Genomic DNA, 21,103 nt, shown 5'->3' with positions numbered 1-21,103 from the left:
TGAAATAAGTGCCTTCTTTGTGCCTTCAAGTCTGACTGAAGAAACTAAGCAACAGTGTTTTCTTAGTGGCCTACTGTTACTCCTGTGTAAATTGCTGCACTGCATATTAGTTTATGATCTATGTGGTTGCCATATCATCAGTTAGATTACCAGTCTAAATTTACAAAGTACTTGCTATACTTGGCACAGTGACCTCTAACCAGCCTAAGAATCTATCTTAGGAGTGAAATAATGAAATTGAATTCCTACCATCCAAGCAGTATAACCATTCAGTTTTTATGTTGTCATTGCTGTCATATTCCAGGAAGACAGTTCATGTTATTTCCCCAAGTGCCTAGAGATTCTGTATCTCTTTGCTTTGTCTTCATTGATCATGTGAGTTAAGATACATAATGGGACCACCCTGTATTAATACTTACTCTTTTAGTAAAGACAATTCATATGTATATTTGTATGTGTATAAATATATAACACATGAAACATATATGTCAACTTGTTATTCCCAGAGGTAAAAATAATAGACATGTTATTGCCAGAAAAGAAAAATTATTGTCTGAAGTTATCAAATATTTACTGTACATTTAAATTATTTTATAATCAGAGGGAGCATAATTTTAAAACTTTTAATGATAAATATCCTAGAAAATATAAAATTTAGAACTCAGAGTCTTAGAGCCAAAAAAGAAAGAAAAGAAAGGGAGGAATAGGAATTAGGTTAGATACAACCCCTTAAGGGGACAGAATGGGGATTGACAAATACCTAGAAGAAAAAGAAGCAGACTTGGCATAAAATATTGCCAAGAGTCTAACTTGAAATAACCAAATATTGGTGAAACCCTCTTTAATTTGTGATAATTCCTACAAATGGGTTGTATCTGCATTAACTTTGGGTTTCTATTTGTCCTACCCACAAAAAAAGAGGGCTGTTTTAAAGGATCAGATGTATTCATTATGGCTAGTTCTTGTAGAAAACTGTACAAGCCTCTGTCCCCTCAGAGCAATGTTTTTTCTCCTTAACTTTAACAAGGGAGGGGAAGCCCAACTTTCAATTTGCAATTAGAGATAAATGTTTTGAAGAGCTAATGTCCACTTAAGGGAGCATAACAATTAGCCACAAACTCTACCTGATAAGTAAAAATTATATCAAATGCTTTCCTCTTTCACAGAAGTTCAGAAGCTAGAGGTGTGGAAAAGAAATTTTTCTTCCTGATTTTGATAGGGTTATCTGTGCAAAAATGTATTTTTGCTCTTCTCAAATGCACTTACACTCAGCAGGTGTGAGCATTACTGATAAAGCATAATACCCCTGAGGGACCCTTCCTAACACAGGACCCTTTAATTCTATAGATAGTACCAGTACCATTGTACTGCATTTTTAAATGTTTTGTATGTTATATAGTAAACATCTACTGGTTTCATTTTAAATGAGCTTCATTCCGAGAGTATAAAGTGATTAAAATATCACTGAAACATTTTGTTGTTATTGTTTTTGGTCAGGCTATTGAATAACCTGTTAAAAAGCCTCCAAAAGGAATTAAATAAACACTTCTCTAAAGAAGGTAAACACATAAAAAATGCTCAGCATCATTAGTTATTAGGGAAATACAAATCAGAACTACAAGATATCCTGAGGTGTGGTGGCACATGTCTGTAATCCCAATGGTTCAGGAGGCTGAGGCAGGAGGACCAAAAGTCCAAAGCCAGCCTCAGCAAAAGCAAGGTGCTAAGAAACTCAGTGAGACCCTGTCTCTAAATAAATTACAAAATAGGGCTGGGGAATGTGGCTCAGTGGTTGAGTGCCCCTGAGTGCAATCCCTAGTAAAAAAAAAAACAAAAAACAAACAAACAAAAAAAAAAACTATATCACTTGATAACCACTTGAATGGCTATAATCAAAAAGAGGGACAATAATAAGTATTGGTGGGGATGTGGAGAAACTGGAACCTCATACATTGTAAAATGGTGGCAGCTACTTTAAAAACAGTTCAATAGTTCCTCAGAAGTTTAAAGCATAGAGTTTCCATATGACCTAGCAATTATGTTTCTAGTTATATATACAAGAAAATTAAAAATGTATATATAAAATGTACATTAATGTTCATACCATCATTATAATGTTCATACCATCATTATTCATAATAGCTAAAAAATAGATACAACCCATATATTCATCAACTCAAAAATAGATATAAAAATTTTTTAAATGTGGTCTATCCATACAATGATACATTACTTAGCCTTAAAAAGATACTTTTAAAAAATTTTTTCATACTGAGGATTGAACCTAGGGATGTTTTACCACTGAGCTACATCCCCAGCCCTTTTTATTTTTTATTTTGAGATAAGGTCTCACTAACCCAAGAATTAGGGCCTTGCTAAATTGCTGAGACTTGCCTCAAACTTGTGATCCTCCTGATTCAGCCTCCTGAGTCACTGGGATAACAGGCATGCATCACTGCATCTGTCCATAAAAAGGATATTTTAATACATGTTACAACATAGGTGAACCTTTAACATATGCTAAGTGAAAGAAGCCATAAACATAAAGCCACGTGTTATGGCCACATTTCTATGAAATGACCAGAATAGACAAATGCATAGAATCATAAAAATAGATTAGTGGTTGTCATGAGATAGCGGAAGTGACTGCTAATGGGTATGAAGCTTAATTTGGGGAATGGTAACATGAGTTTTTATATATATAAAAAATACTGAATTCTACACTTTAAAAGTAAATTTATAGTAACTGAATTGTATCTCAAGAAAAACTGTTAAAAATTAATAAACACCAGCTTTAGAAAGCTTAGGATGAAAAATATAAAATCTTATTAATGCTTTTAATATTGATTTCAAATCAGTATTAAAAGGAGGAAGGTAAAGGGGGAGGCACCAAAGTGGATTATATTATATACTGGCTGCTTATTTGTACAAATTTTTTAGGTAATCATTATTGATATGTTGCCTGGTTGCATTTTTATGCAAACTACCTTCTATAAGGAAAATAATACATACACTTTTACTCAAGGATGTCAAAATACAAAGCATAACATTTAGCATTTAGTTTAAAAAGAAAAAAAGCAAAGGCCTGGAAATGTAGCTCAGTAGTAAAGCACTTGCCTAGCATGTGGAAGACTCTGGATTCAATCCCCAGCACTGTAAAAAAATTATAAAAAGAAAGAAAAAAAAGGCAAATTATGGCAGCATCATAAATGTGGAATTTTTTAAATTTTTTAAAAATTATTAACAAATTTTCATATATTAAGTATTATTCATATATTATACATATACTTTATAATTTCTTCCATTTAATAATTCACTTTGTAAGTAGTCTATCAATTCCTATATTTATATGGGGGGGTTCATTTAATGTGATTCTATTGAGATCATCTCAGAGTCTTTTATGATTTTTATACAGCAATGAATTAATGATCAACAAATCAGGAAATAGAACAGGATGCAGTTTTGGCAAATATCCTTCCAAACAGGTCTCTGTTTTCTACTAAATCTTGGTTCTGATGTCCCGTAAGAATTTAAACTCAACTTGCTCCAAAATATATTCACTAAGGTTTTTCCCCCAAATTTCCCCCTTTAATTTCTAACTTTGTAGTTCTACAGATTTCTTCAATTCCCAGTCAAAAACCTGAGTCATAACATACTCTTCCCTCTGTCTGAAAATTAGTCACCAGGTCTTCTTGTCTGCCTCTCTTCAAATTCACCGATCCCTTCTTTTCCAGCCTCACCATTATTAACTCACTTTAGTTATCAGTCCTTAAACTAGTACCAAGACCAATTTCATTTATGTGAGAGCAGTGCAGTCCCTGGGGCGTGTACTCAGAAAGCCCTAAGCATGAAGTTTAATGCTTTGTGGTTGTCTAAATTCTTGATGATTGATCTTTAAATTGTTTTTTTAAATAAAGTCCAGTGGAACAATGGAGCATATGTGGGGACCTGGGGCAACTATAACATGTGTGGGAGAACCTGAGGCCTATTTTTTCCTTAGGATGGATTCTCTGCTCACTTCCTTCCCTCATGATGTCCCATCTTGCCTCCCTGTCTTTGCTTCACCCAGCCATAACTTTCACTCTCTGACTCTTGCACAGGCCTATGCACAAGTATGAGGAAGATGGGAATTAGGCTGCATACCCCATGGCATCTTGGGCCAAGGGTTTATGAGGCAGTCTTTACCCACTTGTCAACTTCAGGAGTGTCTGGTGGTTAGCCAGAGGCTAGCAGTGGGGAGGGGGAAATGTTGTCCATCCTCAATCCAGGTACCTAGCAAGTTGCAGTGGCATCCATGGGAAAGGAAGAAACCTGACTCAACTTCCCTGCCCTGAGTCAGAACATGGCACATAGATTTGGTTGCTGGCCAAGGGTAACCTGGCAACCAGTGGGCAATCCCCATGCCAAGTCATCAGCTGGGGCCCCAGGCACCTGTGATGGTCTACATTTAGCTTGTGAGGGAGTAGGACATTGAATAGTGGATAAAGGTGAAGATAGAGAATATTGAAGAGAGGAAAAAGTTTCTACTTTAACATCTTTAATGGCCTTGTTTTCCGGTAGTTGTTCCTGCATTTTCATTTTATACTGAGCCCCTCTAATTGTGCTGCTGATCTTGTCTAGTGCAGTAGGGACTCTTTACTCACCTCCTGGCCTTCAGTTCTTTAGCCTTTACACTGCTACTGAGCGGTTCCTTTAAAATCTAAAGCTGATCATTATTTAACTCTGCATTGTTGGAAGTCTTTTAGTAGCTTTCTATGATCCCATTCCCATGAATTTAATCAGATTTTATATATTTTATTGGGCTTGTGTAATGGTTTCTTCCTTTTCTTTGCTCATTCTCTCCTCTCTTCCCTTGTTTTGAATGTCTTTATGCAGCAGTAGCTTTCCCCTAACACCCCCCCCCCAAAAAAAAATCATTCTCCTGCTGAAGTTTTTTGAGTTGAACTTCTGTTACAGTATAATCAAAACCAAAGTTAATGCATAAAGAGCCTTTCACTGTGTTTTGGCTCATTTCCTAATACCCAACATCCCTATCCCCACCTCCAGCTCTCTCTGCCCATCTTTACCAAACCCAGTAGTTAGTTCCTCAAGTTTTCTTGGATCTTTGCACATTTCTGCCTAGGAAGTCTTTCTTCTAAAAGTATTCCATCCTTTAAAACTCAGCTCTTTGTCTCCTTACCTTTTTTAGACATTAATTTTGATCTTCTCTGACTGTCCAAAGGAGTGGGCATCTATTCTTTATATTACTGATACTATTATATTGTAGCCATAATGTGTGTATAATTGCCTTCCTTGGTCTGTGGGTATACACATAATTCATTTGGGGTACAGAAAACATATTAAATGTTTGATTTTTTTTAAGAGAGAGTGAGAGAGAGAGAATTTTTTTAATATTTATTATTTATTTTTTAGTTATCAGCGGACACAACATCTTTGTTTGTATGTGGTGCTGAGGATCGAACCCAGGCCGCACGCATGCCAGGCGAGCGCACTACCACTTAAGCCACATCCCCAGCCCCAAATGTTTGATACTTTTAAACTTTTTGTATTATTGAATGTTTCATACACAGAACATTCTTATGTTTTATAAGTAAGCATATAAAGAATGCCCACTCAATGATTTTATTCATTCTATGTAGTCAAAATAATTTAGAAACCATCTTCTAGAAGGCCTTATTGTATCTTATTTGTCTTATGGGTAGCATTCATGATAATCTAAGACATGCAAACTGGAAAGACATTAACCTTTTATGGTAGTTTACTGGTAGTTTTGCATTAATCAACATTGTGTACTTCTTAAATAAAAGACTCTAGCATTAATCTGTTAAAATGAAATAGAATTAAGAAAGGTAGCATATAGTGAGCAGAAAAAATTTTCTTTCTATGGAAGCCCTGTGAGCTTCCATAGTGGTAGAAAGAATGACTCATGGTATTCAAGGCATAATCAGCTGTGTAGGAAAGTGGTCTTCCTCTCTACTCTTTAAAAGTTAAGTGGGGTGAGAGAGGACAGTAGCCAGCAAAAGTGAAGGTCAAACCCTGATGATCTGTTTTTTGACAGAATACCAGTACAAAGATTTAATATTATTAGCATTTAAGGATTTGTACCTAAAATGGGCAACTAACACCTCACTGATATGACCAAGAGCAAGGCCTTTAATTTCTTTTCTTAGAGTAATGAAATATAAACATTTTAAGATCTTTAGAGGTTTGCAGATAAAAAGGAACTGAATATATTAAGAAGCAATTTAATAATGTTTTGGTGCCTAAATTCATAAAGTAAAATTTTTTATAACATTAAAAACAGTACATCAGGAAATACCCTCTAGAAACAATATAAATATGTCTAATAAAATCTTTTCCATAATATATTTCTCCCTTCTTCCATTTATTCTATACCCAAAAAAGCATATCCTGATAGACACTAGTAAAAAGTAATTTTATTATTAATATTATACCTTTTGCTTACCACTTTCCATAATATGGATTTTAGGTATATTTTGTTTCACCAAAGGCAGTGAGAGTTTTATTTTTTTAAATAACTCATAAGCTCCAGTCTCCTTCCATCTGTGATACTGTTATTCTTAGAGTTCTAGAAATGAGAAATGGAAAATGCCAAATAAATTCATCTAGTCCTTCTCCCCTGATGATGGAAAAAAAATGTCTTTCAAATTATATTATCTAATGCTTTTTCAGCTTTTCATGATAATCTCTGGGAGGCTATCTAGTAGACTAGCAGACCTCAGTATAGAAGAATGTTCTATTTCTTAGTTTTAACCTATCATTTCTCATTATTTTATTATTTATAGCCATCTTCTTTAATATTCATACTCTGAACTTGAGTAAGATAAGCACAATCTCTTTTTTGTTGTAAGAAAACATACTTCATTAATAATAAGAAATTGTGAGGTAGTCTACAGAATTGCATATTCCTAATACTGAACTTTTCCTCTTTAAACACCAGATTTGGTTTTGTTTTAATAATCTTGAGAGGATTTTCCTCTCAAATGTGTTAGTTATTTATCTGCTTTCTTGAGGGAATTTAACCTTTCTTAATAATTCAGAGCAGTCATTATTAGTCATTTGCAAATATATATTAGCCCACTATATGCCAAGCATTACAAAAATTTAAAGATGTGCTCAGTTTATTCCTGTTTTTCTTCAGGAGTTTAAGATTCAGAAGGGGGTATAAAATGGGAATAGAACTAATTATAGGTTAAGACAGAGGGAAAGTTCTTAGATATTCAGAAGTAAGAGAGACCAAGTCCTATTAGAAAAATCAAAAATACCAGTGACTAGGCAGGCTGAGGCAAGAGGATATAAGTTCATAGCTAACCTCAGCAGTTTAAAAAGACTAAAGAGACTTGTCTCAAAATCAAAAATAAAAAAGGCTGAAGATGGTACCATGCCCCTGGGTTCAATCTCCCAGTATCTCAAAAAACAAAAAATGAAAAAGATTGGTTTCCTGCATAACTGGTATTTTAAAGAACTATTAAACAGACAACTAAGTAAACATTTGGAAAAAGATAAAATTAGATGTGTATCTCACACCTCACTCATGAGTAAACTCCAAATGGGACTAGGGGTCTAAATGTAAAAAGAAAAAAATTTTAAAAGACAATGAATCATATAACTATTAGAAGAAAACATGGATGAATTTTTTTAACCATAATATAGGGGAAAGCTTTCTGTAATGGTTACTCAAAAGCCAGAGGTATTCAGCAGGGGCGGGTGTAAACAGGGACTGAGAAATTTGACACACATATACAAAAACATTTTAATTGCTTGGAAAAAGTCATAACAAAATTAAAAGGCTACCAGTCAACTGGGAGAAAATATTTTGCAACATACTTTAAAAATATTAAAATTTTAAGGACAAATGATCAAACCCAATAGAAAGATTGCAGGTGGGAGGGAAGATATGAACAGATCATTATAAAGAATAAAAAACTATAAAAATTGTCCTGAACACATAAAACAATGTTTAAAATTCACTTATATTTAGAAAAATGTAAACTTTAAAATAATGTAGAGATAATATTTTACCTTTCAAAACCAAGAATCAACAAATGGGACGAATTCAAACTAAAAAGTTTTTTCTCAGCAAGAGAAATAATATGTGAGGTAAATAGGGAGCCTACATCCTGGGAACAAATTTTTACCCCTCACATATCAGATAGAGCTCTAATCTCTAGAGTATACAAAGAACTCAAAAAGTTAAAAAACAAAAAAAATGAATAACCCAATCAACAAATGGGCCAAGGACCTGAACAGACACTTCTCAGAGAGAGGATATACAATTAATCAACAAATACGTGAAAAAAATGCTCATCATCTCTAGCAATCAGAGAAATGCAAATTAAAACTACTCTAAGATACCATCTCACTCCAGTAAGAATGGCAGCCATTATGAAGTCAAACAACAATAAGTGTTTGCGAGGATGTGGGGAAAAAGGTACAATCTTACATTGCTGGTGGGACTGCACATTGGTGCAGCCAATTTGGAAAGCAGTAAGGAGATTCCTTGGAAAGCTGGGAATGGAACCACCATTTGACCTAGCTATTCCCCTTCTCGGACTATACCCAAAAAACCTAAAAAGAGCATACTACAGGGACACAGCCACATCGATGTTTATAGCAGCACAATTCACAATAGCTAGACTGTGGAACCAACCTAGATGCCCTTCAATGGATGAATAGATAAAAAAAAAAAAATGTAGCATTTACACACAATGGAATATTACTCAGCACTAAAAAATAACAAGATTATGGTTTTTGCAGGGAAACGGATGGCATTAGAGCAGATTATGCTAAGTGAAGTTAGCCAATCCCTAAAAAACAAAGGCCGAATGTCTTCTCTGATATAAGGGGGGTGACTCAAAATGGGATAGGGAGGAAGAGCATAAGAAGAAGATTACTACTAAATAGGGAAGAGAGGTGGGAGGGAAAGGGAGGTAGAAGGGGAATTGCATGGAAGAAGGTAAGAGACCCTCATCATTATACAGATTACATGTATGATGATGTGAAGGGAAAAAAAAAGAAGTGTGTCACATTAGATTGGGTAGAGAGACTTGATGGAAGGGGAAGGGAGGGGAAGGGGGGGAAGGGAGAATAGGAAGGACAGCAGAATAAAATAGACACTAGTATTACTGTATGTATATACGTGACTGAATGACCAATGTGATTCTGCAACCTGTACACTCAGAAAAATGAGAAATTATATCCCATTTGATTCAAATGTATGATATGTCAAGATCATTGTACTGTCATTTAATTAAAACAAAAAAAAAGCAAAGAAAAAAAATATTTTACCTTTCAAGCTGACAGAAACCATAAAGTATGAGAATCAAATCAGTTGATGAGGTTATAGGAAACACTCAAGTATACATACAAAGTTATCCATTGCAGCACTGTTTATAATTTTCAAAATATTGGAAATAACCAAAATACCTACTCAAATATTAATAAAAGAGACTATTGTATATATAAAAAGCAGAATATATTGTATCACTCCAAATATATCCTAACATGCAGAACCTATGAATATGTTATCTTACATGGCAGAACAGTTTTTGCTAATGTGATTAAGAGTAAGGACTTTGGGAGTGGAGAGTTATGCTAGATTATTCAGCTGGATCCAATCCAACCACATCATGTGGCCTTAAAAGCTGAAAACCTTACACAAAGATGTAACACTGCTGTCTTTGAAAACGGAGGAAAGGCCACAAAATAAGAAATGTGAGTGACCTCAAGAAGCTGGAAAAGGCAAGAAAGACATTCTCCTTTAGAGCCTTAGAAGGTACTGCAGACCTACTGGCACCTTTACTTTAGCCAGGAGAAATCTAGGTGGACATCTGACAGAACTGTAAGATGATAAATTTGTACTGTATGAGCTGTCATATTTGTGTTAATTGATTGTAGTAGCAGAACACAGTGGAAAAACTAGTGACATCCCAATTAAATTTTGTTAGTATACTACCTATGTTAATTTCTGAGTTTTCATAATTATATAATGGTTATGCAAGATTAGGAGAAGCTAGGCAAAGGAAAATTCTCTATACTAGTTTTCCAAATTTTCTGTAAATCTAAATATCTAAGAAATTGGAGGGGGAAAAGGTATTAAACCAAATTTGGCATTGAAAGAGGAAAAATTCAGTAGCTGAAATATTTACTTCTGTAGTGTTTGTTTTCATATGATTAACAGAGACTGTGCTGATCTTACTCAAGTTCACAGAGTATGAATATTAAGGATGATAATATATAAATAAATCTAAAATTAACCCAGCACTGGAAGCAAACCAAATGTCTATCAGTTGGCCAATATATAAAACAATTTTGGTATCACCAGGTAGTGGGAATAAAAAGATGCAAACTATGAAATTTTTAAAGCATTATACCAAGTGAAAAGACAACTAGGCACTACATAATTTCATTCATATTACATTCTGGAAAAGATAATAGGGACAAGTCAGTTTAGGAGCTGAAAGTGAGAGGAAGGGATCAAATGCAAAGGAACATAAATTTTGGAATGATAGAAATGTTCTGTATCTTAGTTGTGGTGGCATACATTTGTCAAAACTCACCAAGCTGAGCACCTAAAAATAGTGAATTTTGTTTTAGTAAATTTATTAAATTTTATATAACTTTCAAAAGAAATCTGTTTTAAAAGAAAAGATATGTTTTAAAACATAACTCATAAAAGTTGAAGGTAAATGGCTTGAGATAATTTAATGGAAAGATAACAGAAGAAATTAGGGGTGCTCGAGATATAGCTCAGTTGGTAGAATGCTTGCCTCACATGCACAAAGCCATGGATTCAATCCCTGGCACCACAAAAGAAAAGAAAGAAATTGGATATATGAGTGCATTCTATCAAATGAAAATGAATCTCTAAAATAAAGAATATTATTAGTAATAGTAGGATAACTTCCCATTTGCCCCTCTAGCATATGTTAACATATCAATGTGTGTTTTAACATGTTATGACATATAAGAATTAAAATATTTTAGATTTTGTTTTTGTATTTTAATATATAAAACATCAATATATTAATATAGGTTCAATCTGATTAATGGATATGTGTTTATTAATTTCTGTGCTTTGTATTTTAAAGGTTTCGTGATAAAAGTTTTGCTTTGCTTAATAAAAAAAGCATCACACTAAATGTTTGTTGAAAATGTAGATCACTGGGCTGAGGATGTAGCTCAGTTGTAGGGCACTAGCCTAGCATGTGCCCAAGGTCCTGGGTTCAATCCTGAGTACCACAAAAACAAAAATATGTAGATCGCTGTGCCATAGGCCCAAAGATTCAGATTTGTTAGCTCCTAGCTGAAAGAAAATTGTAATCTATGATAGAAATGCTTAAATTGCAAAAGCAAAACAAAACAAAAAAAGAAACTTCTAGTGGAAAAGTTACCCATAATGAAGCTGTTAACTGAAGCACTTTTCAGCTGTTTGTTACTTTGTTGTTATTCTTGTCACTAGAGTTTTCCATCTTTTTTGGACTTCTAGTTCTGAAGATAAACTAAAAATATGATGGCTGGAAAATGAAATTTAACATTTTCCTTTTTATTGATTTTATTTTTTTAAATACATGACAGTGGAATGTATTACAAATTCTTATTCCACATATAGAGCACAATTTTTCATATCTTTGTATAAAGTATGTTCACGCCATTTCATGTCTTTATACATGTACTTGTTTTTTTATTACAATTCTTATTACACATATTCTTTTCATTTTTCCTTTTTTTTTTTGCAACTGTAGTAGCCAATATTCAATATTTATTGAACATCTAACAAGTTCTTAAGTTATACTAAAAGAACTTGAAAGGAAGTTATTTATATGTGACCAAAACTTTCTTCTTAGGTAATTACAATCTATGATAAAAATATACTATTAAAATTTAGATTAATTTACTAGTTAAACTAAAAGCAAAAATGAAAATAGTTCTTACCTGGGTCCTTGCTAGTTGTCAAGGTAGCATTTTCTTAGTGTGAATCATAACACTTTAAGGAACTGTTATTAAAATTAATCACTTAAAATTGCTGTAATATTGTCCTTAATCCCTTGTGAGTCACTGTGTGAAAAGTCTCAAGCAGAATTATAGCAGGATTTTGTTGCACATCCCTGTGTTTTCATTTGAAAGGTGACAACATGTTTCTCTGTCTCCACTTCTCCCTGTCTTAAGGGAACAGCAGTAGTGCCAGGACATCAGCAAGTCAGTGTCTCTCATTACCACCTCGGAGACTTCTGAGAGTGGTTGCGTAGCAGCAGTTTTATTTCAGTTACGAATCATGCCCAGATAGCGAAGTTCAGTCTTCCGGGGTTACTCCAAATTACAGATGGTGAATAATATTTGTTATCATTGTCTTTAACATTTACCAAGCTCCAAAGAAAGGCAACACGAGACTTTTCTTTCACTGATAGTTGCTAATTTTAAGCCTGATTTCGAAGGAAATACTGAGTACCAAATAATTAAAGTAAGTCATTTTAGTAGTATTGACGGCTTTGACAACATAGTTGTTTTTTTTAAATGATGAACTTTCTGCTATTTTTAAGAATTGTAGAGGGTAGCAACAGCATTTCAGGAGAACTGAATAAGGTAGGAGTTGCTTTGAGTGTTTTATTAGAATGCTTTCAGATTAGGTTGGTGTCAGGAGGATGAAATAAATTTATTTATAGTCTTTTTTGTTTCCATTTATGCTGTTGTATTTAGGGGGTAAATTTATAGAAGAATCCTTTGCACTCTTTACATCTTTATAAGACATGCTTATCATAACTGTGTAAAGAAAAAAGTATTTTCCTTTTGGCATCCATATATTTTTAAATCTTGAGAATTATTTTTCTTTTATACTCAGTGACAATAGATTCAGTTATGTATAAAGGTGATTTCAGTAGTATTTCACCTTAGTTTATGTAGATAGAACATATTTATACAGGGACAAATTCTTATGGATGAATCAAATGTCACACTGGTAGTTCTTTATTTTTTTGTTTTGCTTGTTTGTTTTTCTAATATTTTGACCTTTAATACATTCCTGGCTCTTTGTGATATGTAGTTCTGTAAGATTTGTGTAGAAATTTGATTAAGTACATATAGGGGAATCAAGTTATAATGCTCAGAATATTTGAAGAGGATTTAGAATGTGGAGAATTAGTAGAGCATAGTGGTTAAATAGCAAAGGGTTCAAGAGTCAGACTGTTTGGTCCCAAAGTTCTGCTCTGCCATTTGGCATCAGTGTGACCTCAGTAAAGTCACAAATAAACTTTCTTTGTATTTTGTTGAAATGTGATATACTATTTATAAAGAAAATTAACTATTCATATATTGCACAACCTTGTTAAGTAAATCAGCACACATTTTCATTTTCATAGCTAAAACTCTTTCAGAAACGTAAATGTGTGTGTGCATGTGCACGTATGTGCACTTTAAATTATCTCTTGTTAATTTCCTTGGACATGGCTTCCTCTCACACTCAGAGAAAAAGGTGAGGTTCATACAGCAGTCTAAAAATCCACTGTCGACCACTCACCCCCACAGCTAACACTACCACCACCACCATCCTTCTACCTCTCTGCCCTTATTTCCTACTACCCTCCTGTCGCTTTCTGTACCACACTGATTCCTTGGCTCTTCCTTGAACATTTATGCTTTTTCCTTAAAGCCTTTGCCCAACCTGTCTCCATTGCCTGGAATGTTTTTCCCCTCTAATATCTTTAAGCTGACTCACCTTCTTCGATCTTTACTCAGATGTATCTTCCTCTAAGCCATACCCTAACCACTTAATATCACCACCCCATTACATGGCTATGTTTTATATACTGCAGCACTTGTCTTTATTATGTTATGTTCAACACATATTGGTGATGTTCAACATAACATAATAAGACAAGTGCTGCAGTATATAAAACATAGCCATGTTTCCTCCCACTACCATGTAAGCTTACTGAAGGCCAGGGTTTTGGTTTTGTTTGTTTGTTTGTATTTTCACCAATATGTGTGAAATATGTCAAGTATCTGACAAATAATAGATGTTCAATAAATGTACAAATGAACGAAACATTTTAAATATTAGCATATGCTAAATTTAAATCTTAATTTGGTATCTACTGACTTAAACAAGTTATTTCATGAAGTTGCTGCATGAATTAAATGATAGTCCATATTGGAAAGCACAGTTCTGATACAGAGAAAGCCTTTAGTAAACTCAGTCAAAAAGTGTTTACTGAGCACTTATAATGTACAAAGTATCCCTGTAGACACTGGGGTATATGTCACTGAATGTAGCAGTCATAAATCTCTACTACTGTGGAATTTATTTCTAGTTTCCTTCACTTCATTTGGTACAATGGTTTCCAGAGAGAAAATTGTGATTCTACCTACCTATTCACTGGTCTTCCACCCTAAATTCATGTTCAATTAATGTTTACAGGTACTCATTTTCCTTTATTTTAAAAACACTTTCATAGCATTGTGAAGACCTGGGATCGGTCCCCATCACCACAAAAAATATAATAAAAAAACACTTTTGTATTCAGTTATGCTATTCTTAATTTTATTAATTTATTAACTTATTCTTGATTTTAAAATCTTCCTTTTGCAGGTGAGAATCTGAAATTTGGAAGTTGTGACTAGCCCAGTGTCTTAGAACCTAGGGATAACTGAGCCAGTGTGAGTATCTGGGAGAAAGGAAGGAATGTGAGCAGTAGCAGAGATGCATTGTGAATATGGAGAATTATAGGCTTTCAGAGTTGTTAGAGTATAAAGGATGAAGCAAGGAATAGACAGAGATCAAGCTAGAATACAAAGTAATTACCAGATACCATGTCCTGTAGATAGAACTCTCACCAAGACTACTCTTAGATGTTTTGGTCATTTATCCATTCTGATCCAGTCAGATGTAGCCAAGGCAGAAGAACTGCATGGTATAAAGTATAGTGACCTGTACATAAGGAATTCTCAGAAGCGAGCAGTGGGCAATTAAGCATGGTGTATACACTGAGCTTTCTCAGAACAGGATTATGTTGCCAGAAGGCTCAATGCATGGTTCTTTCAGGATAGAGGTACATTAGAAAACAAACTTAGAGACAAAGGATATTTAGTGGTATCAATCTACATAGCTATGTGATCTTTCTAAATAGCTTGATCATGGGACCAGAAAGATGAATGTAAATAAACATTGATCCAGTTTTGATTTTGGATAGCTGATCATTAAGAAAATGGAGGATATTGATAATTGAATACTTTAGATAATTGGCCAGGAAGTCCAGTAAAATAGAGAAGGAAAAAAGAACAAGAGGATAGCTGATAGTGGGCTAAGGACTTCAGAGTCTTTAACTACAATAGTACATTCATCTATTTCTCCTAATAACTCTCAGTTTTTGTGTCGTGTTCCTTGATGCCCTGTGTTTAGGCACAGACACACTAAAGATCATTAGGTCTTTTTTGAAAAATTAACATTTTTATCATTATGTAATACTCTTCTTGATACTTGGTAACTTTTCTTGCTCTGTCACAAGCTCTGTCTAAAATTAATAGCTATTATTATTTTATTTTGACTGGTGTTGGCATGGTTTATCTTTGCCATTCATTTACTTTTTAACTATATGTGTCTACATTCAATGTGAACTTCTTAAAGACAGCATATGGTTGGGTCTTACTTTTTGATCCACTGTGCAAATACCTTTTAATTGGAACATCTAGACAGTTAACATTCAGAGCAATTTTTTTATGTAGTTAGATTACTATCTACCTTATTTGTTACTATTTTGTTTGTTGCCCTGTTCTGTATTATTTTTTCCTTCCATTTTTTTTTCTACTTTTCACGGTTTTAATTGGACATTTCATTTCCTTTTTTCCCCTTATTATATCATTTATAATTCCTTTTACTTTTTTTAATGGTTGACCTGGAGTGTGCTACATATATTTACAACTAATCCAAGTTCACTCTCAGTAACACTGTACCTCTTCACATATAGTGTAAATACTTTATAATAGCAAAATAATTCTAATTTTCCCTTCCTATCCTTTATATTATTGCTGTGATTAATTTTGCTTATGTATGCATAATCAAATACATTATTGCTATTATTATTTTAAACAAATGTTTGTATTTTACCTTCACTTTCTTCTTCAGTGTTTTTTTTTTTTTTTTTAATTCATTCAGCTCCAAGTTTCTGACCTATATTATTTTGTATCTCTTTAAGGAACTTCTTTTAACATTTCTTGTCAGGCAGGTCTACCAACAACAAATTTTTTCAATCTTTGTTTGAGAAAGTATCTACTTCACTTTTGAAGGGTGATTTTGCAGGTTGGAGAATTGTAGGGTGGCATGGGTTTTTGTTTGTTTCTTCTCAATACTTGAAATATTTTACTTCATTTTTCTCTTGCTTCCAAGGTTTCTGAGAAATCAGATGTAATTTTTTATTCTTCTGTATACAAGGTGGTTTTCCCCCGTCTGGCTTCTTTCAGAATTTTTTCTTTATCTTTAATTTTCTATAGTTTGAAATATGTGGTTTGGGGCAATGTTTTTATTGTTCTTGTTTTGTTTTGTTGCTGTTGTTATTTTTGTTATTTATGGAGCTTGGTGTTCTGTGGATCTGTGGTTTGGTTCTGACGTTAAGTTGGGAAAATACTAGTCATTGTTTCAGATATTCTGTTACTTTTTCACCTCTCCTGGTATTCCCATTATGAATAGGTTATACCTTTTATGGTTGTCCCACAGTCCTTGGATAATCTGTTTTGATGATTTCAGTCTAGTTCTATTTGTTTTTCAGTTTTGAAGGTTTCTTTTTGTTATATCCTTGTGCTCAGGGATTATTTCCTCAGCCTTGTCCTAACAATAAGTTTATGTATATAATTTTATGTAGTATCTAAATCCTACGTTAAATTACAAGTTCTTCTAAGGCAGATTGTGTGTTTGTTTTATCTTTGATTTTCTTGTAATTTCTAGTACAATTCTATACCACAAAGATATAAAATGAATTTTATTAAATAAATACATTAAAATATGAAATAAAATCAAATGAAAACCTAAATAAAGTTAAAGTATTGCATGGGTGAACATTGACTAGGACACATTTAGTCGGCTGCTTTACCCTGTGCATGTGCACATGTGCGCAAGTGTGTGCTTGTTGTCAAGGCCCTCTCAACTTAGGGTAGTGATTTTTTTAAACAACCCTATACTCCTCCTAGAATTCTATAATCTTAACTCTAGTTTGCTGACTGCATTTATGGGCAATATGGTGATTCATTCTAATTGAGTTACAGAAAATAAAGCCTGTGCCCTGGAGAACTAATGACAGTAACTCTCCCTAATGACTCTTAAGTCTGTATGGAGACCAAGCAAATGACTGTCTCTAAGTATTACGGTACTTTCAAAAAAGAACTTGTTTTCTCTTTCTTCTAATGTCTCTATGTATGTAGAAGCTGGAACAAAATGATAGTTTAGAGAATTATGCCTATGTGATATTTTCTAGATTTTACACTTGGAAGAGGAAAGGCCAGGCCAAGACTTTATGCATGTTATGCTACTGAGCTACATCCTCAGTCTGTATTTACTCTTTCAGCATCAAGATCAATAAAATATTGACACGTTTTTTTCTTCACTCATCTAATAGCTGTAATTCATGTACAAAACTGCAAAGGTACATGGAGCAAATGCCTCCTGTGGCATTGATATCCATCCCTAACACATGCCTGTTGAAATGCCTAACAGCAAGCTATAAAAATTACACAAATATTTGCACAGAAATTTTTAAATTTACTAACTTCTTCCTATAAAGACTTCTAAAATTAAATCTTTTAACAAAATAAATAAATAAATAAATAGTTGTAATTCAAATAAGTTTGTTTCCATTTTTCTCTAATGAATGGAGTAATGCCTAAGTGTTTAAAAAATATGTGACTTGATAAAACACCATGGTAGTCTGTGCTACTGTTTACCAAATATTTCTAGTTCTCTTTCGGGGTTTCTACAAATCCCTTCCCCATAGATGTTAGGTGTGGTCACAAGTTTGTTTTGATTTTTTTGTTTGTTTTGTTTTGGTTTGGGTTTGGGTTCGTTGAAATGAAACTAAAAGTGATATGAAGTTTTAAAAGCTAGTACAGTTATCTCCATTTAAATGTTAACTTTACAAATACCATATCCAAAGTGATATGGACCTAATTTTAACAGTCTTCTTTTTAATTCATTTATTTATTTGTTCTAATTTGTTATGTATGACAGCAGAATGCATTTCAATTCATATGGAGCACAATTTTCCATTTCTCTGGTTGTACATAAAGTAGAGTCACACCATTCGTGTTGAGACTACCAACAAGTTACCTTGTACTACTTAGTTAATTCTTTTTTTGATGTCTTAAGGTCAAGTTTCTTTTCTCAGTGTCACTGTCAGTTCCTGCAATATACCAAGTACTTTCTCATTTCAGGTCATTTTCACATTCTGTTCTCTTTAATTATTTGCTCTTAATTTAGGAAATCACTTTGTGTCATTTCTTTTGAAATTGCTGATACTATCTTCATAGAAAAGATTACATTTGTCAATGTTTTATTGTTGTGTTTTTAAAAATCTATTAGTAAAGTTAGAAATTTTTTACATAACTAGTATAAACTAGAAATAAGAACTCAGTGCTATCAAAAACTTTAATTATCACAGAAAATAAAATGATCTTATCACTTACCAAGTGGTTTCAAGCAACTATTACATATAAAAAAAATTGAAATCTGGATTCTGTTTCAAGTCTACATTATAAAAATCTGAACACATTTTGCAAATTTAGTGCAGAAGGTAATATTCCCTGTTGATTCTCTCTCCCATCACCATCTGCCTTTTCATTCTAGGGATTCTTCAGCAAGCGCCTGAAAGGCTCCATCAAGAGGACCAAAAGCCAGTCAAAGCTTGACAGAAACACAAGTTTTCGGCTCCCATCTCTGCGTAATACAGATGACAGGTAGGAAGTCAGCTTGCTTAAAACAGAAAGCAGTGTCAAAATGGATTTTGATGATTCATCTTGGCCTTTTCTAACTTTTCAGTAATGATAATTTTAGAAAGATCAATATGAAATTTATTTTTTTACCTTGTTCATATTGAGCAGGGTACAGTATGTTGTCTCAAATGCCAATCCAGTTTAAGAATCTTGAGAGTTTGTGGATTCATAAGAACCAATTAAGGAATCAATTATGCTTCTTTGATAAGAGTGAAATTCTAGTGGTCAGGGGTGAATCTTTCTTTTTTTTTTGCTAGAATGACTCTAAGAGGTAATGATGAAGATGGTTAATAATTTTTGAGCATTGTATATGTTATCTTTCTATTGCTATGACAAAATACCTGATAAAATCAACTTAAGGAAGAAAGATTTATTTTGGCTCATGGTTTCAGAAGTTCCAGTCCATGTTTATTTGGCTCCGTTGATCCTGAACCTATGGTGAAACAGAATATCATGGTGAGGGAGGGTATGCCAGAGCAAAGCTGCTTGCCTCATGGCATTCAAAACCCAGAGAGAAAGAGAGAGGAAGGAAGGGGCCTGGGACAAGATATACCCTTCTAACTTCCAACTAGGCCTCACCTCCTGAAGTTTCCACCACCTTCCAGTAGTACCACTGGCTGGAACCAGTGAGGCTTCAACACATGAGTCTGTGGGGAACATTCCAGATCTAAACTATGCAACTCTACAGGGTGTTTTATGCTTATGATCTTATTTATTTAATCTCCATAATAAATCTATATGATAATACTGTTATTATCCCTGTTTTATAGATGAAGAATCTGAGGTACCGAGATTCTTACCCAAGATCATATAGCTAGTAAATAATAAAAATGATATTTGAATTTGGGCAATTTGGCTTCATAGTTCATTTTCTTCACTACTTTGTTATTCTCTCTATATGGCATATGGAATTGGCATTGTTGGTTTATAGTCACATCTGGAAGACATGTAATGAAAAAAAAACATGGATTTCAATAAGGACTATACTAGCTTAGGTAAACTTAAAATGTATATAGTTCATGAAGGATAACATTCCTCTAAAATCATTGAACATGCATGATACATTTTTAATATTTTGTGCCTCTGTAATGTTGATAATTTTAGTGTGTTGCATCAGTACATCATTGCCAGCACCAGTTTTTATTGAGTGCTTACTATGTGCCAGGCATTTCAAATGTAGTCTCATATAATACAACCCTAGATACTATTATTATCCTCATTTTACAGACGAGGAACTGAGGCGAAAAGAGATTGAGAAACTTGCCCAGTGTCACACAGCTAGTAAGTAGTGGAGCCTGGATTTGAACTCAAGTCTGCCTCTCATATTTGATGTCCTTATTTATATTTGAGGTTTTGGGTTTTGGATTTTTTGATGTTGTTGTTTTAGTAAGTGACATTATTTTCAATCACTTTCTTAACAAAAAGAAAGAAAAATTATAGGCTTGGCAGGCAGAGAATTATTGTCCTTGTTTTATACATGAAAGAATTGTCCCTCATACTAAGCTGATGATGAGACTACTGCTTCATGCCACAACATGGCTGGAGGTGGAGATCATTATGTTCAGGGAAGTAAGCCAGGCACAGACAAGTGCTGCATGATCTTGGTCATACGTGAGATCTAAAAATATTGATCTCATAAAAGCTCTTTTCTCTTAACCACGTTAAAAGTGCTCATGGAAATTTACAAGCCTGTCCAATTGGCATGTAATTTTCGCAGTATCTTTTATACCTCTTGGTGTATGAATTATTAAATTTAATTTTCTAAATTTAATTTAACTGATGGAAACATTAATTTTATTTATTAATGGAGTACCATGTGATGTGTCAATACTTGTATACCGTGTGTAATATTTAAATCAGGATAAACATATTTATCTCTTCAAATGTTGACCATTTATTTATGGTGAAAACATTCAAAATCCTTCCTTCTGCCTTGTTGAAATATACAGTACATTCCTGTTATCTGTAATCACCCTGTTATTCCATAGCATACCAGAGCTTCTCACTCCTGTCCAACTATAACTTAGTGCCCATTTGTCAATTTCTCCCCCTCCCTCCCTTCCTCGCACTCTCTAGCCTCTCTGTCATTCTACTCTCGACTTTTATGAGATTG

The 21,103-nt window shown here is 33.7% G+C and overlaps 1 protein-coding gene across 11 annotated transcripts in view; it reads left to right on the top strand.

Moving 5' to 3' along the window:
- The window catches only part of Rasal2 (RAS protein activator like 2), a 338,051-nt gene that overhangs the window by 236,302 nt on the left and 80,646 nt on the right, over positions 1-21,103 (top strand). For all 11 annotated transcript variants that reach the window (XM_015491761.2, XM_048809957.1, XM_048809956.1 and 8 more), the window contains one exon: positions 18,845-18,954. In XM_015491761.2, coding sequence (XP_015347247.2) covers positions 18,845-18,954 — 110 coding nt within the window. The remainder of the gene's footprint in view (positions 1-18,844; positions 18,955-21,103) is intronic.

Source organism: Marmota marmota, unplaced genomic scaffold, assembly GCF_001458135.2.
Source record: "Marmota marmota marmota unplaced genomic scaffold, marMar, whole genome shotgun sequence".
NCBI classification, from domain to species: domain Eukaryota; kingdom Metazoa; phylum Chordata; class Mammalia; order Rodentia; family Sciuridae; genus Marmota; species Marmota marmota.
This window is presented reverse-complemented; position numbering and strand designations above follow the sequence as displayed.